Source organism: Drosophila rhopaloa, unplaced genomic scaffold, assembly GCF_018152115.1.
Source record: "Drosophila rhopaloa isolate 14029-0021.01 unplaced genomic scaffold, ASM1815211v1 contig_163, whole genome shotgun sequence".
Taxonomy (NCBI): Eukaryota; Metazoa; Arthropoda; class Insecta; order Diptera; family Drosophilidae; genus Drosophila; species Drosophila rhopaloa.
In genome coordinates, this window is record NW_025335043.1 from 4401377 (window position 1) to 4414728 (window position 13352).

General features: G+C 40.0%; 3 protein-coding genes across 10 annotated transcripts; 2 read left to right on the forward strand and 1 right to left on the reverse strand.

Moving 5' to 3' along the window:
- The first annotated feature begins 158 nt into the window (after positions 1–158).
- On the forward strand, positions 159–3181 carry LOC108053525. Its single transcript, XM_017136212.2, has 2 exons — positions 159–2904; positions 2959–3181. Exons 1-2 carry the CDS (start codon positions 241–243, stop codon positions 3172–3174), a joined length of 2880 nt encoding a protein of 959 aa, XP_016991701.2. The 5' UTR covers positions 159–240; the 3' UTR covers positions 3175–3181.
- Positions 3182–3233: 52 nt separating this feature from the next.
- LOC108053528 (WW domain-binding protein 2) lies at positions 3234–6505 on the reverse strand. Of its 6 annotated transcripts, XR_001769700.2 has the most exons (8): positions 6352–6504; positions 5884–6183; positions 5356–5594; positions 4790–5203; positions 4095–4140; positions 3843–3937; positions 3636–3736; positions 3471–3577 (listed from the first exon to the last, which is right to left on the reverse strand). XR_001769700.2 is itself a non-coding variant. In XM_017136217.2 (6 exons), exons 1-6 carry the CDS (start codon positions 6405–6407, stop codon positions 3533–3535), a joined length of 1077 nt encoding a protein of 358 aa, XP_016991706.1. In that variant the 5' UTR covers positions 6408–6503; the 3' UTR covers positions 3234–3532. The 6 variants fall into 6 exon arrangements, 3 of the variants coding, with proteins under 3 accessions (XP_016991706.1, XP_016991705.1, XP_016991707.1); XR_006417471.1 differs by lacking the exon at positions 3843–3937; XM_017136217.2 differs by lacking the exons at positions 3843–3937; positions 4095–4140 and having other exon boundaries at positions 3234–3577; positions 4790–5125; positions 6352–6503.
- Positions 6506–6560: 55 nt separating this feature from the next.
- LOC108053526 (ecto-NOX disulfide-thiol exchanger 2) lies at positions 6561–12481 on the forward strand. 3 transcript variants are annotated; one of them, XM_017136213.1, is made up of 7 exons: positions 6562–6648; positions 6937–7518; positions 7586–8311; positions 9475–9581; positions 10800–10919; positions 11006–11623; positions 11789–12481. In XM_017136213.1, exons 1-7 carry the CDS (start codon positions 6645–6647, stop codon positions 12050–12052), a joined length of 2421 nt encoding a protein of 806 aa, XP_016991702.1. In that variant the 5' UTR covers positions 6562–6644; the 3' UTR covers positions 12053–12481. The 3 variants fall into 3 exon arrangements, with proteins under 3 accessions (XP_016991704.1, XP_016991703.1, XP_016991702.1); XM_017136215.1 differs by lacking the exons at positions 9475–9581; positions 11006–11623; positions 11789–12481 and having other exon boundaries at positions 6561–6648; positions 10800–10891; XM_017136214.2 differs by lacking the exons at positions 10800–10919; positions 11006–11623; positions 11789–12481 and having other exon boundaries at positions 6561–6648; positions 8604–9585.
- The last annotated feature ends 871 nt before the right edge of the window (positions 12482–13352 follow it).

Here is a 13352-nt window from a genome sequence, read left to right on the forward strand (position 1 = left end):
TAATTTAATGGTTGCGCTCCGTAACAAAAATTTTGTAGTAAAAAAAAACGTCCTTTTTCACAACAAGATCTTCTTGAGTCACTTATTATTTTCTTTTATCACCAATTCTTTTGCATTCAAAGCAAATCAACCTAGTCTAGACTTCAACGTTTTTTAACAAATTTTATTTACATTTTAATATTCTTGATACAAATTGATAAACAGATAAAGTACCCAAATATATTCTGATTTTTAACCAACATGAGTAAACCAATTGAAAAGGATCCTTTTGTCCCCATGTCCATTGAGGATATTATCAAAAAATGTCAAAGTTTTGATGTTTTGACTACGTTAGACATTACGGAAACGGATGTTGAGGGTCCATTGGCCAATATTGAGCCTTATTGTAAGTCACTTTCGGAGCTGAGAATCGAGATAAGACCGAATCATGATGTCACCGAGTACGAACCATTGGGCGGACTGCCCGAACTAATGCACTTCAATATGATTGGCCAACATGAGCCGGGTAGTTTGGCGCCATTTCTTAAGCAGTCAGCTAAAACAAATACCCTCTCGATTGTGGAGTTTGATAATGCTGAGCTTAATAAGGAGGAAGTGGTTGAATTGACCTCGATCAAATCGGTGCAGATAGTGAAATGCGGCTTCACTGATCAGCAGTCTATTGGCCTCCTGACCACAATGGCTAATCTTCACACCTTGATAATAACCACTGAGCTAAATATTGATATTATGATCCAAGTGGTTGCAATCTTCAAGAATGCCAAAAAAAGAATGCGCATCCAGTTGAAACAAGAGGATTCTGAGTTCCTACTGCAATGGCAGTCCCAACAATTAGTTATTTATGTCTTGGATGACGATCCCATCGATATGGCCATGCTGGCTCCAATATCAGATCTTCAGGATATAAAATACCTTACCATACGAGGACCCCATCTGAATGGCTCGCTGGCTGATCTTTTTTGGGGCTTCAACGCCTGTGAATCGACCAAATTGCAGGACTTGGTCATTAGCAATGGCACTTCCTTAACCAGCGCTGAATTCTCTGCCGTGGCCTCCATTAAATCCTTGAAAGTGCTGGAATGCGGATTGGCGGACTCACCTAATACCGAGCAGCTTTCAAATCTTACCGAACTACGAGAACTTTGCATTGATGCCAGGTCCGAGGAGGACTCTTTAGAGGGTCTTTTTAGAGCCTTGGCCTCCAAGAAGGAACCAACTCTGCAGTACTTTATTTTAACCGAGGGCATGCTGAATTACATGGAAGCCGAAGAGCTGGCTAAAATAAAATCTCTTAAATATCTGGCTTGCAAATTTGCAGATATTGAGAGCCTCAGGCAATTAGAACAGCTGAATAATTTGGAATTTGCCTACATTAATGTGAGGCAAAGGTACTTTCAAGCTTCCGAACAAGCGGAACATCTACTAAACTTCCTTGGATGCTGTCAAAAGGAGGTCCAGTTTGGCACTCGAGGGTGTTTTGTAACTTATAATGAACCCCAAGGTCTTCTCAATGTGGCCTTTAAAAAGAAGGAATGTGACGCCGCTTTGTGCTCTCAGTTGGGAATGTTGAGAAATATCAAAAGACTTCGGATAAGCGGTCGCCATACTATAGGTAATATAGATACCCTGCTCGAGGGCATACTCCTCCACAACGAATTGGATACGTTGGAGCTCAATAAGCTCGAAGGGAACGAGATACCCATAGTGGCCCAGATGAGTACTCTTTTGAAAATTACTTCTGGCATTCCCAATGCATTGAATATAAATCTCCTGGCACATTTGCCCCATCTGAAAGTGCTTACCGTCACAGTACATCACCCGGGATCGTTGGAAAACCTGTTCCATGACCTGGCTGTTCGGGAACTGCCCTCACAACTGGAGACTCTGGCGATCCTGGGGGTTTATCTGATGCCCGAAGAGGTTGCGGAACTGGCAAAAATAAGTTCCTTGCGACGCTTGAGGTGTGGCCTAGTAGACACCTTCGATGAATGGTCCTTAGCCGAGCTGAGCAATCACTCTTTGCTGGAGGAGTTAAACATTAGATCGTATCTAAGTGGTTCCCTGGTGGAGTTATTCAAGGCCCTTCAGCCAATGAACCATTTCCATCGCCTAGTGGTTCGGGGTTGCCGTTTGAGCAACAAGGAAATGAAAGCCATCAAAAGAATACGTTCACTAAGGTCACTTCACTGCGGTTTGTCGAATGCCAGGGATATAGGAATGCTGGCACGTTTGCCACTTCTAGAGGAGTTAGTAATCGAAGCGATCACCGAAATCTATCACAATGCATTGGCTTTGTTGGCCCAAAAGGAACCACAAACTCTCAAAAAGCTTAGCATCAAGAATAAATACTTGGGAGGAGACGATTTTAATAGCATGGTTTCGATGACCTGTCTGGAATCCCTCGACTGTATAGTATACAATGCTTTTGAAATCAAATGTTTGGCCCTCCTTAATCTAACCGAATTGATCCTGCACTGTCCACAAGACATTTCCATAAGACCACTGCTTACCGCGTTGGCTGCCAAAGATCCGCAGGTGTTCCACTCCTTTGAATTAAATAAAAAGTTTTTAAGAGAAAGTTCCACTAGACTGCTTGTCCAAATAAAATCTCTACGGATTCTGAATATGGGCTTCAGCGATTCGGCAAGCTTTGATCTGCTGAACCAACTTACTGAGCTGACAATTTTGAAAATCAAAAGTAAAACATACCATGTCAAGCAAATTTTGAAGTTATTTAAAAACTGCCTTAAACTGGAGGAGATCCATTTCCTAGAACGTAATGAAGAAGTAAACAGTTGGTTTATAAGCCAGTGCATGGATGTTCTAAAGACTGTTCGAAATCCCCAGGAACAGAAACCTTTAAAGATGTATTGTCACAGTCTAAGTTTTCTTTCCTTAGATCAGGTAATTACAAATACCATTTGCTATTTATTTAGTTATAATGATGAATCTTTTCAGGAACACAGCGTTGATTCATCATTTTTGATCATTGATATACAAAAACATACTCCTCTTGATTATTTCCATGACGAAATTTTCAAGGAACCTTCAGATGACAGTACTGATAGCGATGAGCCAAAAAATGATTTCCCCGGGTTCCTTGAAGGAAATAGCTCGGAGGTGCCTGAAGACACTGAACCCGACAGCACAGTAATGGATGTTTGTGAAGATTGATTACTTACTTACTTACTTATATAATACACATGTATTTATATATATAATAAAGGATAAAATATGTTTGTGGATCTCATGTAACAATCATTTGAGTTATGTAATATACTTCTATAAATAAAGACAATTTATCGAGCCAAACATAGGATAGTAAGCAACGTCAAATTTTGTGACGAGAACGTGAATATCTGAACAAAGAATTCGATTAACATTAATCCCGAATTATTAAGCACTTAAGAAAACAAAAATAGTTAACTTTCAGCTATAACATATTTTGTGTTTGAATAACCTCAACGGAATGAGTTGTAATTACTTTGTTAAATTGTTTTTTTTTCGATAGGGGAAAATGCTGCAGTCGTCATTAATGGTTTTTTTTCGATGCATCATCATAGCTGGGTGGCAAGTTCTAAAGATAATAAAATACACTGAGTAAGACATTTTTAAGATGAATTTCTTATACTTACATTGTAAGAAGGTGGTAAGTCACTGTTTCCTGATCCACTGGGTCTGCCTTGATTATAGGGTGTGTTGTAAGCACTTGCTGCAGCTTCTGCTTCTTTGGAATCTGTTGGAAAAGGAAAACCAACCAATTACAATTTCATTCAGCAATATTTCTTTTCAAATTATATTTATGCTATAATATGTTGACACCATTACGTTTCATCTCTTACAATTTGTGTTTATGGTATAATAGCAGGAACCAGGACAACACACATAGGTCTTTGGATTGGATAGAAATAATGGTGAGTGCTGCCAAATCTTGCTACTAAAGGTTCGCATATTGTGGGTGGTAAAGAAAAAGTTAAAGAAGAAACCATTAAACAAGTCACTAAACCAAACGCGGTAAACTAAACTACATTAAGACTCGGCTTTTGTTAGTATTTGCTTTCGGGCATAGGTAAAATCGAAACAATAAATCTTACTTGTCGGGATGGCTTTTTGAAGGACAGTAGTTTGCTATTTATTACACTGTAAAATAGGTCAAAAGAAAAATGTTTTCTTTTAGGACTTAAAATGAGTTTGTTTTGTTTTAGTAATTAATTAAATCGATTATGAGGTATTAGGTGGAAAATCTGATTAAAGGATTTAAATTAGGGAAGTAATAAAAGCATAAACTGATCAAAATTAAATAGTTAAATTGATTTTAAAATTTAAATTTTAGCAGTATGACTCACAATTTATTGCAATTTTTTCACACTAAATATAATATTAAAATTTAAAACAAATATTAAATACAGAGCGAACCGAAGATGTCTTGATTAAAGTGCTTTTCTTGAAACTGCTTGATTCGATTTGAAATCAAGTTCATAATTTATGGATTCTTCTTGATTAGTTCTTACATCGTTATGCTATTTCTTTAATGCCTCTTGATGAAATTTTCATGCTAACTTTCTTAAAACCTTTCATTAGTTTTCAGATCTTCATCGTAAACATATCAAGAAGATTTTGATTAATTTAGAGATGTTCATGCTGTTAATTTCATGGATTTTCATCTCCTTAAGCATTTGTTATTTTTTCTTCTGTAAAAGTTGAATCAATTTAATAAAGTGCATTATAGGAGGGGAATGTTAAATAAATGAATTGATTTACAACTACATGATAAATACTTTAAACTCACTTCCTGGCGGCAAGCTGAAACCCATAAAGCTGGCTCCGGATGCAGCGGCTCCTCCGGCTGCTCCTGCCGCCTGCTGTCCTGCAGGCGGTGGTCCACCTGGGTAGCCATTTGGATAGCCACTTGGTTGCTGAAGTCCCGGAGTGTTAAATCCACCGGGTACATTTCCGTATCCGCCATAGGGCTGCGGTCCATTGTACGTCTGGGCCGGGGCGGCATATGGTGGTCCAGGAGGACAATTTGGAGCACAGGAGGCGTACGGTGGCGGCTGGACATATCCACCGGCCCATCCTTGCGGACCGTAACCCGGCTGTTGTTGCTGCTGCTGCGGCGGCGGTGCTGAAAAACCATACCAATTGGGTTCAGTCGGCGGCGGGCCTTGCGGCTGTTGTGGTGCTGGCTGGTGCGCCGGTGGTGCTAAGATGAAAAAGAGAGGAGTGCCCCAGTGGGTTAAACGAAGCATGTGCGGAGCGTGAATTTCGTGGCTAAGCCAGGTTGCCAATTCGCAATGCAGTGCCAGAACAAAAGCCGAGTGTTGGTTGGGTGAAATGATCGCCTGATTAACTTACCAATCCCCGGATATGGCGGCGGATTGTCGCTCATAAAGACCGTATTCGGAGCCGGCCCGCTGAAGGCATCGTGCTGCGGCAGCCAGCCGTAGTAACCGGGTGGCGGCTGATACGCTGGCGGAGGTGCCTCATTCCAGGCTCCAGCTGGCTGGTAAGGCGGCGGATCATCGCCAGCCATTCCACCGCGATGGTAGTTGTTCATCGCCGTCTTTGCGGAGCGCAGTAGAGCCTGGCCATATCTATAAAACGTAATAAAAACAAAGAGTTTTGTAAGGTAAATTAAGAAAAGAAACGCTTCAAAAGGCAAAGCTAAGAATACTCATGAAAATCTATTATTTCTCTGTTCTCTACAGAATTCAGTTAAGCTCATTTAATCTTGTCATAACGAAACGTTAGGCACTTGCTGTTATTGACTAGCTTTAGATTATAGATTATACAAGTGACGATTATGTATTATACAATTGACGAAATGTGTCTGATAATGTAAAGGAATGAAAATTCACTTGAGTTATCCCAAATTTGTCTTACTCGATGGCACCGCCAGCCTTGAAATGAAGCTTAAACTTGACTTCTCCCACGTAGTTTCCGTTTGGCTGGGCACGAACCTTTCCCTTAATATAGTTGGCCCCGAAAACAGGCTGTTCGATCTCTACATCCGAAAGGGCCACAAAGGGAGCACTGAAGGACTGCATCGAATCCGCGGCCTTCTTGCTATTAAAGATCATCCGGTGGGAGGTGAGGTAAATCCTGCCCGCTTTCGAGCCCTTAAAAATGGGATTGTCCTGGCCGGAAAACTCCATGGACACGCTGTCGCTGTGAAGCAGTATGCTGTGGAAAGTGGGGAATAGGACATTAACTCTTCTTTTTATCTTATTCCTGGTCAATAGGCCGAAAACTCCCAATAAATCAGCAGCCACACGTCAGTGTTTACATTCATGACGTCAGGCGGCTCTTAAATTTGCAGTGGTAATTTGCGTACTTTTGCAGGATACTTACTACTCTCCAGCATGGATAAGCACGCCATTGTTGGCGTGGGCCGTATTAACCGACATGTCGTGTTTGTTTTCAAACTATATCCACAGAATTTAGCTCGATTTCACCAAACTACGTTTTGTTTTTCTCTAAAAAACTGACGACAGCTGATGATTCATAGAGAATAGTGTGGCAACGCTGCAAAGAGAACCACCTGCAATCGATATTTATCGAAGGGTGACCAGTTCGGCCAATTGCTCATCTCTAAAACGAATTATTTTTTTACCTACCTGTCGTACAATTACTGGGGCGATAAAATGCGTAAGTGATAAGATAGTGAGTTAAAAAAGCCTTTAAAATGTGTATCAAAACAAAAGGAAGTTAGAAAAAGTCGCGGGGAAGTTAGGACTTGGTGTATTCTTGAAATATTTGACTTTTATCAGCAAGGTACTTACGCCATTTTGGAGCCCTGCCACCCACCCCAGGAAAAAAAGGTGGGGGCTATCAAAAATTGGGGTCCTCAGCTGATTGGCTGTTTTGTTTTGGTACCGGCTTGGGGGTATTTCTGGTTGATTTAGGTTATAACAAATATACATATTTATTTTGCAGTACCGCTCTTTGGGACCATGCCGAATGGCGCCAGTTTGCCAAATCACCCGAATTTCCTCAACCAATTGGCGGCTGCAATTTCCACCGCGGCCTCGACGACATCGGTCGTGGGAAATCCCTCCTCGCCTCCCAAACAAAACTTAAATAAGATGACAAAAGCTCAGCAGCCACCGCAGGGAAGTGCTCCTATGGATCTAGAAAATGAGAACGAACACTCCACGGACGTGAGCTCCACGACGGCCCACAAGGAACCCAAATTGCAGGCCACATCCACATCGATTTCTCTGCAGGATTCAGCGCAACTATACCTGAACGGTTTGATGCACACGCCACCGGGTTATCTATATTTTCCTGCTGCCCAGGCGGGTGGTGCGCCTGGCCCTGGAAATACGCCTACGGCAGGAGGCACATCCGCACCAGTAGCTTCAGGAGCCAACTCCGCCAATGCCCAGATGTTAATGGATCCTACGACCATGATGGCAGCGGCCATGCAGCAGATGCAACAGATGCAGTACGCCGCGGCAGCAGCAGCGGGAATGACCGCAGAACCTGGAACGGGTCTAGAAGCAGCCCTCAGTGTGGGTAAGAAACCCAAAAACCAGATAACCCACTTAGATTTTTACTCTATCAATCTATTTCACTTACAAAGATGGCGTTGCACCGGCTGGCCTTAAAGAGGTGATCAAGACCAAAAACTGTATCCTGTTCCCGCCCAATCCGAATGCCCCACCACCAACCATACGAGAGCGACCGCCTGGGTGTCGTACTGTTTTCGTGGGCGGACTGCCGGAGAACATAACCGAGGAGGTGATTCGGGAGATCTTCGAGTCGTGCGGTGAAATCACCACCTTACGCATGTCCAAGAAAAACTTCTGTCACATACGCTACCGTCAGGAGGGAGCCATAGATAGAGCCATCTACTTATCCGGTTACAGGTTGCGTATATCGGCATTAAATGAACCTCCCAACTTTGGCCGGCTGCATGTGGACTATGCGCAGGCACGAGATGATCAATATGATTACGAATGCAGGCAGAGGCAGCATCAAAGGGAACAGCGTCATCGAGAGCGCATGTCGATGGACAGGATGCGATCGCAGTCCCCTCCACCGATACCACATTATACGGATCACGAAGCGACGGCCGTAGCGGAGCACCTGCGAACCAACGAGACCTTTGTAAAGGCCATCCAGACGATAACTGCCTGGCTGGAGCGGGGAGATTGCACCAAGAGGAATGCCAATGTCTTTTACTCCATGATCCAGAGTACTCATGCCCATGTGCGAAGACTACATGCTGACAAACTGCAACTGGAGGAAGATCTTAAGAAGGCCAGGGACAGCTACCGCAACCAAATGGGCACCATGTCCACGCAATGTAAGTCTTCCGGCCTTTTAAGCGGCAAATCAGCTTTATTAGCTCTAGTCTAGACGGGAATTTAGGTGCCGCTCCCACTTTAAACCCTATTTTTCTGTTTTCGTTGCGCCCGGGTTAGCCTTTTAGCGTCTGTATATCTAAACGATCTACCAGCGTATTACACACCCACACAAAACTACACTCAAACACACCATACACCCACCCAACACACTCTTTAGCAAACCTAGTCATCGAATTATTAAATGCCGAAACTCCACATAAGAACTTACCGTCTAAAATTTGCTCGCCAAAGGTCAAAGGAGCAAGCCCAAAGAATACAAGCAGGATCAGGTAAAGACCAGCCGAAAAGGACAAAGTAAAAGCCCGCCGCACAGCAAAAATCATTGGATGAGGCGATTCTATTGAGAAGGCATATATTTTTGTTATTCACTGAGATTCAAACTTTAACAAATACAATCGCCTTCGAATCAATAAATAAGTTTTAATAATTATTTGAACTAAAGGAAACTAATTTGCAACATACCTACCCCGATTACAATAATAACAACATTTTTGACTTATTTAAAGTTATAACCAATACAGTTGCATTCCCTGAATAATTTTTTACATTTTCAAACCGTCATTTTTTTTTTGTAAAATATAATCCTTAGCTTAGTTAATTACCGATTTCGTATGCACCACGTTGATCGCCCCATTCACTGATTCGTTCCACTGTGCGGCTGATTCTCACTCACTTTCACTGTGTCTCGACACCACCAAAAAAGTCTTAAGTCTTATTTGGCCAAAAGGTTTGTAAGCCGCAAGGCAGACAGCAAATTCAAGCAATCCATTGGTAAAGTAAAGGAAACTACTTCCGTTGTAGACCAAAAACTCTCAGACTCGGACAAACATAAAGATAGGTAATCACGCTGTTGTATTCTCTCTAGATTGTACCTAATATATCAACCTTAAATAACCGTAACTATTTTACATAAATAATTGCTATGCGAGGGTCTTTTCTGTAGTTTAATTATAATTTTCATTTCTCACTCATTTTATTCGCAAAAGAACAAGTCTAGTTTGACAAAGGTGAAGAGCAAAACTGAAATCCAATCCAAAAAAACAAAAAAAAATACCCTCTGTCCTCCCTTAATATTATTATATATTATTGCATTATTGTTCAGTCACTCAGATTGAAAAAGTGTTCAATGCCGCTAGTCACAAGAAGGTTTGGGACCATTTCACCAAAGCCCAAAGAAAAAACATCGATCAATGGAAGAAGTTAGCCACGGTACGTACTAAAATGTTCAAATAATCAAATACGAACAACTTCAAAGATGTGTATAAAAAACCAATTGTCATCTATTGTCCAATAATCTCGATTCACTATTGTATCCCCTTTTTCATGTTGTTGTTTCCGTTCTTGTTGTTGTAGCTCTTGTTATTATTGTTGTGGTGTTGCTGTAGTTATTTAACAATTTTACTAACAGGATTTTTTGTTATCAGTATCAGTCTGCATGTCGCCCATTTACCGGTCCTATATAATCATAATATACGATTCCATTGCTGACGCTTAAAGCTGCTAATTGCTCTTTATTAATTGTTAATTTTCCGTATTTGTCCCGTGCATTAATACTTAATTTAGTTGTTTGTATGTATCATTATCGAAATTCCCATATCAGTTGTGATGTCACTTAACAAAAAATTATAATATAGATATAATTTGCAAGCTTAAATAAAAATGTATTATTTAATGGACTATCATTATAGTGTTGTAGAACTATAAATACAATTAAGGTTATCAGAACGGAAACTGTTTAGATGTCAAGAAATTTTAAATTAAATTATTAAAAATATATTTTATAAATAATTTAATCTTCAGTTTAAACAGTTTCCTCTTCATAATCCCTCATAAGTCTATTTCTATCAGGTCTTCCACATTTATAGCTTTCGCTTTTGATCTATATTGCTTTTGTCTATCTTTTCTTGGCTTTGGTATTTCTTTTTCGTTCCTAAAATTTCTCTATCTTCAACTAAGCATTTGCATAACATTTCCGATAAGCTTTAAATACTTTGAACTAAACGTAAACTTTAACCGAGTGTCCACAAATTTCCAAGCTTCTATTGGAACTTTAAGATAATAACCAATTTTGGAGGTTTGATGGGCACTTAGTGAAATCGATTGGTTGTGGTATATAGCAAAAGAAAAAACTAAAAAACATTGCTGCTGAGAATCATAATTTGTGCAACAAAAGCAAATTAATTATTAATAGCAAAAGAAAATTAAACAAAACAAATTCTAAAACTTTTTGAAAATGTGGCGAGGTAAGTAAGCGGACCATAATAGTGTCATAAGACAGGAAACAAATTTGATGCATACTTTAAATACACAAATTTTATAGCTAGGTTATAATTATAATCTTGTAAGCAATGGAACTGAAACCAAAAGAAACCCTTCCAAGTGGTAGAAATGGAAAATTAATTAAAGTTCTTTTCGCATGCCATGCAGGAACTGCGAACTGTTCAGATCACCGACGATGATGAAATGGAAATCTCGGACGATGAGCGTGACTACGAAAGACGCGGACCCGGCGCCAAGCGAATTCGCTACGACAGTGAGGGATTAAAGGTAAGAAAATTATTGAAATAAGATTTTAAATCTTATAAATTTATAGTACAATGTTAAACCAAGTCATATTTTTCCAAATTTAACAGGACGAAAACGATTCACTGCGTTGCCAACTGGAGGCCATTCGTCATGAGATGACTCTGGAGCGCAGTGATTATGTCCAGCGTGAAAAGCAAATCAAGGTGCTCCAAGAAACCATACGCAACATGCAAACTCAGCTGCTGCAGACAAAGTTGCGCGAACAAAAGGACAGCAAGACCATTGAGCAGCTGGAGCGGAATCTGAAAGATGCCGGGGTTAAGCAGCTTCTACTGAAGACCAAGATCAAGGAAACAGTGGACAAGTTAAAGGACAAAGAGGCCAACAGTACTGGTGCCTCGAATGCTTCCAATACCTCTAATTTAGACTACAGCAGCGGAGATTCATGCAGCCAGGAGACCCCAGAGATTATCCGGCACCAACAACAACCGGAACTGGAAATAATTGATATCGATAAGGTGGACGATGATGTGCGCATCATAGAGCACCAAAGCGGTGTGGTGGAGATACACGAGATCGAAGACGATGAAAAGCAGGAGCCTGCAAAGGATTCTGCGGAAAGCAAAGCAAATGAGTCAATTATAGAAGACAGTTCAAAGTCAAATGATGAGGAGACTATAAATAAATCTACCACTGAGCCCACTCCGACATCGCCTGAGAAAGAGGTCAGTAAAAACTTAATTTTTATAAATTCCTAAGGCAAATATACTCTTTTAACAATCAAAAGTATTCCAAGTTCCATACTTAGAAATTTAAAATTCAATCTTATAGAGTATATATAGCAACCTTCTTTCATAAAGTGTTCAACCTTTTTCTTAAATATTGTTTAGGCTCCCTTCAACTCTTTAGCTCTTTCGGAGGCCAAGATAATTGCACTAGCCTCGGCCTATTTAGTGCTGCATCCCCACGGCGTGGACATCGCCAACATAGCCAGTTACTTAAGTGGAATACTGTGTAACTACGCCACTCCCAGTAACCATGATGATCTTGCCAATATACTCGAAAAGTACACAAATCTCTTTAAGCCAGATCAGGCCAAGTGGAAGTTCTGTGGCTTTAGCAAACCTACGGAATCTCATCCGGAGTCGCAGTGAGGTGGACAAAGCAGAATGTAGACTCGAATATGATGACAATTGAATGCTTTAATTATGTTACAACTATATCATAATGTGTAGCGAATAAGCGAGGAGAAAAGTGACATGTTAACCAAAGGAAAGACGCAAGTTTTTCGATGCAATCACAACTTAATGAGACCAGTTCCAGTTTTAAGGGCAAGTACTCGTAGTTAACTCTATCGGAAGAAAGACACCACAAACTAACTACCGTTTCAATTATTTAAACAACTCAACCTAAAAAATAGTTATACACGTAAGCTAAATGAATTCAATATATACAAAATATATATACATCAATATTTTAAATAAGCTAAGAGCCCGAGAGTCGCGCTATTAAACCGCAAATGTTGCTTATGTTGAACAAGAAGCAAAAGAAAGGAACCAAATAAATTTTATGCTAAACAATAATCGACAATCTTTGATTCGGAAAATGGGTGCGTTTAAATTTTAAAACTTAAATAATTAAAGGATTCTTTAAAGTAAAAAAACTTTTTTTAAATGATTTCCCATATTTATATTTCCTATTTTGAAATCATTCTTTAAGAATTTATTAAAATCTGTTATTATCTTGCCCCTTTTAAAAAATATGATGAAATCAGTTATTATCCTTGAGCTAACGCCGAAATATTACGTGAAAAGCTTACGTTGCTTGCGTAAGCCGCTATAAAGTGCGCAAAAAGAAGCTGCGCGTCCTTAGCCAAGGACATTGCCCAACAGCATCCTTTCTTCCCCTTTCCCTTAACGTCATCTCCCTCCCCGCCCACACCTTTGAACAAGTGTGACGTGATGAAATTCCACACTCCAGTTTTGAATTTCCCCAATTTTTGTGACGTTATCACATCGGATATTGTATATAAAGCGCCTTTGGAAATTAAGCATAAGCCGTAACCGCAACGTTAAAAGCACGCAGATATAAAACAGCGGCTACAACAACTGTGGAGGGGAATGAAAGAGAGAAAAGCACATGAGCGTAAATTTCCCAATGCAAAAGCAATGTACTATACTACACCGAAGAAAATCCAGATCAATTCTAAACCAATATGCTGGTCAAATTGATATTGATATTTTTAGGATTAGGTTTTTCGTAAATTCTGTTGAGCAGAGAAGCCGTTGTTAATAAATAATACTTCAAAAATGGGATGCTTTACCGATAACGGAGAAGATAACGGAAAATATAATTTTAATCTTTCTCCAATAATTAAACCCCACAGCTGTTCAATCCATTTAAAATTTTATGCCTTTGAAGTTATGTTATTTTGACAAAAAATTTAAATGCTTA

What these genes read in the sequence shown, in the direction of transcription:
- LOC108053526 (XM_017136213.1), top strand. An exon ending in AGAAGCAGCCCTCAGTGTGG is followed by an intron (nt 7,519 to 7,585) that starts GTAAGAAACCCA and finishes TCACTTACAAAG; the next exon opens with ATGGCGTTGCACCGGCTGGC. An exon ending in AATGGAAGAAGTTAGCCACG is followed by an intron (nt 9,582 to 10,799) that starts GTACGTACTAAA and finishes CATGCCATGCAG; the next exon opens with GAACTGCGAACTGTTCAGAT.
- LOC108053528 (XM_017136216.2), bottom strand. Translation starts at nt 6,407, where the DNA reads ATGTCGGTTAATACGGCCCACGCCAACAATGGCGTGCTTATCCATGCT. An exon ending in TTTCAGCTTGCCGCCAGGAA is followed by an intron (nt 3,737 to 4,789) that starts GTGAGTTTAAAG and finishes CTTTTCCAACAG; the next exon opens with ATTCCAAAGAAGCAGAAGCT. An exon ending in ACTTACCACCTTCTTACAAT is followed by an intron (nt 3,578 to 3,635) that starts GTAAGTATAAGA and finishes TATTATCTTTAG; the next exon opens with AACTTGCCACCCAGCTATGA.
- LOC108053525 (XM_017136212.2), top strand. Translation starts at nt 241, where the DNA reads ATGAGTAAACCAATTGAAAAGGATCCTTTTGTCCCCATGTCCATTGAG. An exon ending in GTTTTCTTTCCTTAGATCAG is followed by an intron (nt 2,905 to 2,958) that starts GTAATTACAAAT and finishes GAATCTTTTCAG; the next exon opens with GAACACAGCGTTGATTCATC.